The sequence below is a fragment of the Haematobia irritans genome, chromosome 1 (genome assembly GCF_050003625.1).
Source record: "Haematobia irritans isolate KBUSLIRL chromosome 1, ASM5000362v1, whole genome shotgun sequence".
Taxonomy (NCBI): Eukaryota; Metazoa; Arthropoda; class Insecta; order Diptera; family Muscidae; genus Haematobia; species Haematobia irritans.
Window position 1 is genome coordinate 26384621 of NC_134397.1, and position 9477 is coordinate 26394097.

Here is a 9477-nt window from a genome sequence, read left to right on the forward strand (position 1 = left end):
TTTATTTTTATAGAACATTTCGTCAAAATTTCATTTCTATAGAAAATTTTGTCAAGATTCTATTTCTATAGAAAATTTTGTCAAAATTCTATTTCTATAGAAAATTTTGTCAAGATTCTATTTCTATAGACAATTTTGTCAGCATGTTACTTCTATAGAAAATTTTGTCAAAATTCTATTTCTATAGAAAATTTTGGCAAAATTTTATTTCTACGGAAAATTTTGTCAAATTTCAATTAATTTTTTCAAAATTTCATTTCTAGAAAAAATTTTGTGAAATACTTTTTTTTTGGAGAGGACTATTTTGCAAAAGAAAATTTTGTTAACATTTTATTTCAATGCTTGCCAAAATGTTATTTCTATAGAAAAAAAAATTATCAAAATTTTATTATTTTTATATTGTTGGTTTATTCTTCAATCATATTTGTTGTTTTGATTTCAGCTTTAATAAGCTACAAGAGTAGCTTAACCAATAGAGGAAAAGTATATTTCCCAAACTTATGTGGGCAAAGCCCTTGCTGCAAGTAGAGGATATTGATGAGGAATGTGGTAGTTCCAAAACGGCCGTCCATCTTGCAGTCTATAGAGCTTTTCCCAAATAAATTTGAGAAACATACTTTTCCTCTGTTGGTTAAGCTACTCTTGTGATTTAGTCAACACATGGTTTTGAGCTCAAATCAAAACAACAATAATTATTCGAAGAATTTTCAAAAAAGAAAGTAATTAAGATGAGTTCATTTCTGATTCACTCATTCCAAAAATAAAAATGATAGTTCTCAACCTGTATTTGCTAATCACATAGCCATCATTCTAATGAAACCCTAATTAATATCTTCATCGTAGACAAACAGATGTTGGTATCATTCACAAAGACAATTAGAGGATTAAAGCATTTTCTTTCCTGACCTGGGAATACAATACAAAGAAATCTCTATAAAGAGAATACACAATAAACGAAAGAAGCTTTGCTATAAATATCCCTACTTTTTCCCCCTTTTAAGGCTAAAGTCTCAATAGTTTAACTGTTCTATAATAAACTACAACTTTACGTATTCATAGCCACGGGTTACATGTCTCTCTTTAGATATTAATTCTGTAGAGGCGTTGTTGAAAAGGTTCTAGGTTAAATGTTGATCATAAAACAAAACCATCATTTGCTGATTAATTTGCAGGCAGATAATATCAGAAATAAAAGAGACCTATTTATATTGTTCTATATTATCTATATAAATTGGTAACATTCATAGAGATAGGTATGAAAGACATGGGTAGTATCCATCATTACGACCGAAAATCTTAATTAGTATTGAATAAAAAACTATTTTTGGAAATTGTTTGAACATAACTATTATATCAGATGGAAAGGCTAAAAACATATCAAACTTCGCTTTGAAGATCTGACATAATATAATATGTTCGCATTTTGCAACCTTTTTGACGCCATGCGACTTTTTGTGCAAACTTTTTAAAATAAGCGATATGTGAAACTTTTTTATAAATGGGAATTCGCCGTGCACCTTACGCGGGAGCCAACGTGATGCAATGGCCCGCCTTGTATACAAATGATAATGGATTCAAATCCAGTTTCGACCAAACAGCAAAAAGTTTTTCAGCGGCAGATGCTGAGTGTTTCAAAGCTCCTCTAAGTGCTTCCATATGAAACACCGTTTGAACACGGCTATTAAAAGGAGTTCTCTTGTTTTTTAAGCTAAACTTAGAATCAGCCAGCACTCATTAATAAGAGAGAAGTTAATTACGTATGGTACACCTACACTGAAAAAAAAGTTTACTTGGATCCAAAAATATTGATTTTCTCTTAAAGATTTTGGTAATGATTCCGAGCCAAAGATGCGACTTCTTGAAAATAAATATATTTATAGCGACCCATCTGGATTTAAAACTAGGATCAATACAATTAAAATAAGGATACAAATCTCATTTATCGAATTTTCATTCCCTTTTTGCGGTATATTAATAAAGCTATTCACGTAGAAACAAATGAAACAGTTTAAAAATACAAAATAAAACGGATGCTTCAAAGTAACATAACAAAGGTTCCCTTTATTCAAAAAATAATTTAAACCAAAGACGCTAAATATATAAAGATAAGTTGTAGACTATATATGAAGCGTTTTTTTCTTAAATCTAAAGATTCAATATTTCAGTGAATTTAAGGACGATTTCTTTAAATCAAAATTGTGTGAAATTTTTACTTAGTTCAAGACATGCGACTTTAACGGAGGGACGCAAATTTCAACAATTTGTTTCCTAACTTTAATAAAAAAATAAAAAAAATTGAACCAAAGATTATAATCGTTCGTTTAATTAAAATGTTATTAATTTAGAGAAATGGTTTTTAATATTTTTATACCCTCCACCATATTAACTTTGTCATTCCGTTTGTAACACATCGAAATATTGCTCTAAGACCCCATAAAGTATATATATTCTGGGTCGTGGTGAAATTCTGAGGCGATTTAAGCATGTCCGTTCGTCCATCCGTCTGTTGAAATCAAGCTAACTTCCGAACGAAACAAGCTATCGAGTTGAAACTTCGCAAAAGTAGTGTAACGTGACAAAACCAACTTAGTGCTTTTTACGTACACGAGTGAGTTAGTCTGTTTTGCATTACATTGTTGGCACTACCTACGTCACCCAACAATCAACCAACCAGCACCACACACACATAACCCATCACATGGTCATATGAACAAATATTTGATACGCAGGTTTGTCTTCTGTCGACACGAAATTAATTGCCTATTTCATTCTAGCGATGATAATTCGCAATCACTTCATTGTGTGCCCTACTTATATGGTGGCTGTTTTGCCGACCAAGGGCAGACCCGGTTAGGCGACTGACTGAGACTTCGGACAAACACCGGCATCTACTGTATACAGCTAGGTGCAAATCGTACTACGAGTGGCTCATTGCACTTCGTTCCGCTAGAAGTTCTGTGATTTTCATTGCGTCGTCTGAGGAATTTATTCCCAGACGCGAAATAAATATCCACAGAGACCTTCGGGCCTACTGTTCCACAGAGAACTTCGGGCCTACTGTTCCACAGAGACCTTCGGGCCTACTGTTCCACAGAGACCTTCGGGCCTACTGTTCCACAGAGACCTTCGGGCCTACTGTTCATACGTAGACTAGCTAGTAGCCATAGAAGTAGCTTGCATGATAGTCGACAGTATTACTAAACACCGACCCTGACCGATTACCGACGCGAAGCTGATTCCGACTATCATTTCACCGCCGAGACCGAAGCTAGCGCTGCAACGATCAACAGTAGCAAGGACAACCGAAGCAGAAACCAACCCCCATCAACGAACATCAATCCTCCAACAGACGACAGACAACCGAACCGAGGCCCTCATCAGTTACAATCACCGACCGCCTACCACATGAGTCCTTCGGCATTCACAACGAACCGACGACAAACGAACAACATTACGTCAGCCAGAATTCCAACCCCGATTATCTACAACACAGCAAAGTGACGACTACCCGTCCACCGTATATCAACTATATTAGAGAGATTATAATATAACGCATAAAAAGATTGTAAATAATTATCAATAAAACCGAATTAACTTATATTTCACTCAAAAGAGTTAATCACTGGTGTTCTTATTCCGAAAGGTTTCGTGGGTCCTTACGGAGACCCTGGAGGCGACTGAGCTTACCTTAGCCAACGAGAAAAACCCCGTTACAGTAGTTGTTATTGATGTAGGTCGGATGGTATTGCAAATGGGCCATATGGGACCACTTTTACGTATAGCTCCAATATAAACCGACGCTCAGATTTGGCTTGCGGAGCCTCTTGGAGGAGCAAACTACATCCGATCCGGCAAACTTCATCCGATCCGGCAAACTTCATCCGACTCGGTGTACCAAACATGGTGTTAGTATATAGTCTCTAACAGCCATGCAAAAATTGGTCCACATCGCTCCATAATTATATATAGCCCCATATAAACCGATCCCCAGATTTGGCTTGCGGAGCCTTTAAGAGAAGCAAATTTCGTCCCATCCGCCTGAAATTTGATACATGTTGTTAGAATATGGTCTTTAACAGACATGCAAAAATTGGTACACATCGGTCCATAATTATATATAGGTCCCATATAAACTGTTCCCCAGATTTGGCTTACGGAGCCTCTAAGGAAAGCAAATTTCATCCAATCGGGCTGAAATTCGGTACATGTTGTTAGAATATGGTATTTAACAAACATGCAAAAATTGGTCCACATCGGTCCATAATTATATATAGCTCCCATATAAACCGATCACCAGATTTGACCTCCGGCGCCTCATGGTTGATCAAAATTCATCCGATTCGGTTGATATTTGGTACGTGGTGTTATTATATGGTCTCTAACTACCATGCAGGAATTGTTCCATATAGGTCCATAATTATATGTAGCCCTCATATAAACCGATCCCCAGATTTGTCCTCCGGAACCCCTTGGAAGAACAAAATTCACCCGATGCGGTTGAAATATGGTACGTGGTGTTAGTATATGGTATCTAACAACCACGCAAAAATTGGTCCATATCGGTTAATAATTATATGTAGCCCCCATATAAACCGATCCCCAGATTTGACCTCCGGAGCCCCTTGGAAGAGCAAAATTCACCCGATCCGGTTAAAATTTGGTACGTGGTGAAATCTAATACATTCCGCTAGTATATGGCCGCTAACAACCATGCCAAAATTGGTCCATATAGGTCTATAATTTTATTTCTATAGAAAATTTTGTCAAAATTTTATTACTATACAAAATTTTGTTAAGATTTTATTTCTATAGAAAATTTTGTCAAAATTTTATTTCTATAGAAAATTTTGTCAAACTGAATTATATACGTTTTTAATCGTCCTTTTGTTGTTTAATATATACCCCGTATGGAGTAACTTACAATTGAGAAGACGGTGTTCAGAAGATATCTTGCCATCGGCAAGTGTTACCGCAACCCAAGTAATTCGATTGTGGATAACAGTCTTTAGTACAAGTTTCTATACAATCCATGGTGGAGGGTACATAAGATTCGGCCTGGCCGAACTTACGGCCGTATATACTTGTTTTAAATTACATATCGTAGGTTGCGTGATGTTTAATATGACAGTGTATCCTAACGCTGTGTTCTGGTTTGCTCAGTCGTTGTTTTATTACATACCATTTAAACCACTTTCACCTGATCATCTATTGTCAAAATTTTTTACAATAAAAATACAGAAATATAAAAATTATAAGTATATATATATATACGTTTAACTGGAGTTTATCTTCCAAAAATTTTGGTAAAATATCTTTTCATATTAATTGACTGTTTTTTTTTTTTGTTTTTTGTTGTTTTATAGAACATTATTTGTAATAAAAAGTCATTACAAATGTAATGAATTTTTTGTGCGACCTTTTATTGAATATGCGACCTTTTTTGACACTTTTTCCAAATTTCCAACGGTAACACTGACCCCCATATTGAACTAGAGAGTATTGAAACAATACCATTTAAAAAGAATAATCTCTTTCTATTATTTTTTTTAATAAACCAACAAATTATTAACATTTGAAATGATTTGAAAAATAAAACCTTTATTTATAAATACTTTGCAACTACCCACACTTGTATAAGTAATTGTAACCTGTATTTCTCTTTTCTCTGTCTCCCTCTCTTTTATTTCTCTCACCAACAGGTGCTTCGTTGGATCGTCGTAGTGGCAAATTAATAGAATCGAAAATGAAAGTACTCTATGAACAAATGCCAGTAATTTATATCTTTGCCATTAATACCACAGCCGGCAAGGATCCCAAGTTATATGAATGTCCAATATATCGTAAACCACAGCGAACGGATTTGAAGTATGTGGGCTCCATTGATTTCGAAACGGATTTTAATCCAAAACATTGGACTTTACGTGGCGTAGCCTTACTATGTGATATTAAGTGAACAATTTATGAGCAAGCAAACAAGGATAATGTTCGGTTTCTATGTAATCAAGTAAAACTAAGTGCATATGAGCGAGGGAGTAGTATAATGTGTTTGTGGTATACAACTTTGTATGGATGTGTGAGTGTGAATGTTTTTATGAGAATGCAATGTCTGGTGATGCTTATGTTTTGAAATTTATCCTAAATAAAAGTAGATTTCTTCTTGAATCATATAGTGGATTTATTTATATTTGTACAGACCAAAAATTTAATTAATTAATAATCTACCCAGAGAAACAGAATGGATCCAAACACGTAATTAAAATCAGTCAAATTGTAGTTCTGAAGTGCTGAAAATTGTAAAAACTAATATAAAATAATATAACAAGCATATACGGCCGTAAGTTCGGCCAGGCCGAAGCTTATGTACCCTCCACCATGGACTGCGTAGAAACTTCTACTGAAGACTGGCATCCACAATCGAATTACTTGGGTTGCGGTAACACTTGCCAATGGCAAGGTATCTTAAAACTTCCTAACACCGTCTTCTAAATTGCAAGGTAGTCCAAACGTGGTATATATTAAACTAAATAAGGCCGATTAAATACGTATATAATAAAGTTTAAAGTTTCTGTAGAAATAAAATTTTGACAAAATAAAATTTTGACAACATTTTCTATAGAAATAAAATTTGGAAAAAAATTCTATAGATATAAAATTTGGACAAAATTTTCTATAGAAATAAAATTTTGCCCAAATTTTCTATAGAAATAAAATTTGACAAAATTTTCTATAGGAATAAAATTTTGACAAAATTTTCCATAGAAATAAAGTTTTGGCAAAATTTTCTATAGAAATAAAATTTTGGTAGATTATTTTTGGCTCGAGTGGCAACCATGATTATGAACCGATATGGACCAATTTTTGTGTGATTGGGGATCGACTATATATAACTATAGACCGATATGGGTCAATTTTGACATGGTTATTAGCGGCCATATACTAACTCCACGTTCCAAATTTCAACCGGATGGGATGAATTTTGCTCCTCCAAGAGGCTCCGGAGACCAAATCTGGAGAACGGTATTATAGCCCCCATATATAATTATGGACCGATATGGACCAATTTTTAAATGGTTATTAGAGACCATATGCTAACACCACGTACCAAATTTCAACCGAATCGGATGAATTTTGCTCCTCCAAGAGGTTCCGGAGGTCAAATCTGGGGATCGATTTATATGGGGGCTACATATAATCATGCACCGATATGGACCAATTCTGCAATACCATCCGACCTACATCAATAACAACTACTTGTGCCAAGTTTCAAGCTTGTTTCGTTCGGAAGTTAGCGTGATTTCAACAGACGGACGGACGGACGGACATGCTTAGATCGACTCAGAATTTCACCACGACCCAGAATATATACTTTATGGGGTCTTAGAGCAATATTTCGATGTGTTACAAACGGAATGACAAAGTTTATATACCCCCCATCCTATGGTGGAGGGTATATAAAAAGAGATGTCATGGAAGCCCAATTTACATCACATAATCTATAAAAATAAAGTTTTAAAGTGTGCGATAGGAGTTAACAACTTTACAACTTGATGGTAATTGGGCAAAATGTTGAAAAGATATTGATTATGTGGGAAGTTCCTACGTCCAACCTCTTGCCCAATACTAATATAAGCTTTCTAGTACGTGTTCGCAAATTGTACGAATTTTCATTCACGAAAGGTGATGACAGACTATGAAGGATACGGTAGAATGGCTGGATTAACATAAAAATGAAATAAAAATTTTGACAAAAGGTGATCTTATGCCATACAACTAATCCAAGGTTTCATGTTTTTGTTTCTTTTTTATACCCACCACCATAGAATGGTGATGGGGTATAATAAGTTTGTTATTCCGTTTGTAACATATCGAAATATCGATTTCCGACTATATAGAGTATATATATTCTTGATCAGGGAGAAATTCTAAGACGATATAACCATGTCCGTCTGTCTGGCTGTTTGTCTGTTGTAATTACGCTACAGTATTCAATAATGAAGCTATCGTGCTGAAATTTTGCACAAACTCGTCTTTTGTCTGCAGGCAGGTCAAGTTCGAAGATGGGCTATATCTGTCCAGGTTGTGATATAGTTCCCATATAGACCAATCTCCCGATTTACCTCATTGGGCATCTAGAAACCGTAGTTTTCATCCGATTTGCCCGAAAATGTAAATATACTGGTATCTTAGACCCCATTGCATTTATTTTTACCGGTCCATTTGGTAAGGCATCGATATAAACCGATTTCACTTCTTGAGGGTATAACAGACGCACTGATCATAAAAATTGCATAAAACTGAAAGAAAAAGTTCCAGATTTTACTCCTCGTAATCATTTAATAATGGAGGTAAAAATCTACAAATTTAGCATTTCAAATCAAGGCTTTATTTCATCAATTATACGATATGTTTAGGATTTCTCTAAAACTCAAACAAAATTGGTTCGAATAAATCCAGAATCTGATCCAGTCTTTATAAATAGAATTTTTAAATTTATCTTCGGGAAGCGTACTGGTTGAACTTATCTGCTTGGGAGAATATCTGTCATCAAACCGCCTAAAATTCTGTATATTATCAAGTAACCCGCCACGACGAAGAGTTTTCAAAGTAAACTATTATATTTGATTAATGGTGGTGGGTATTTAAGATTCGACCCGGCCCAACATACTACTGTGTATACTTCTTTATTAATAAATTGGTATCTTCATTCAGTATAAACGACCCTTAGACCAGTTTCGAGTGCGAGAAATGTTTTTCATCTGCAATAAGATAGGATAGGATCGAATGAAACTGCGTATGCCTTAATATATCTAAGAGGCTCCTTAAAACGATGAGGTATACAAAAAATCCATAAAATCGTTTGTTTAGTACGAAAGCAATATGAAATACATAGCTTTTTAATTTATTTTGTTGTTGATATTTTTTGTTAAGTAGCAATTTGAAATTGCTTTTTAATTAAGCCAATTGGCTTAATCTTATACAATTTGTTGATGCTGTAGATTGTTATAATACAGGATATTTAAAGAATCCAGTCGGGATCCCGAAAAAAATCACTGTATTCAATATTTTGAAATCGCAAATCCCGGGATTTATAAAAATCGATCCCGAGTGACAGCCCTAATGTGTACACCCTTTACCACCACTGTGGTATAATGGCAGCCGGTTATTTCGGGATCACTAAAACTATTTAGTCCATTGTGATACCACCAGTGATGAATATCTTTCTTATCAATAAGTGCTGCCCGATTTTATGTTTAGCTCAACGACAAAGGACCTCCTTTTTATTGTCGAGTATGAACAGCGTTTCGCATTACAGTGAAACCACTTAGATAAGCTTGGAAACACTCAGAAATGTCATCAGCATTACTGAGAGGAAATAATCCACAGCAGAAAACATTTTCTGGTGTTTTAGTAAAAAATGAGATTGAACCCATGACCTTTTGTATGTAAGGCAGACATGCTAACCATTGCATCACGGTA

The 9477-nt window shown here is 34.9% G+C and overlaps 1 protein-coding gene across 1 annotated transcript in view; it reads left to right on the forward strand.

The window, feature by feature from the left end:
• Dhc1 (dynein axonemal heavy chain 1) overlaps positions 1 to 6126 on the forward strand; it is a 154695-nt gene extending 148569 nt beyond the window's left edge. Inside the window, exon 34 of the mRNA XM_075289651.1 lies at positions 5700 to 6126. Within this exon, the coding sequence (XP_075145766.1) occupies positions 5700 to 5953 (254 nt within the window). The 3' untranslated portion in view covers positions 5954 to 6126. The remainder of the gene's footprint in view (positions 1 to 5699) is intronic.
• The last annotated feature ends 3351 nt before the right edge of the window (positions 6127 to 9477 follow it).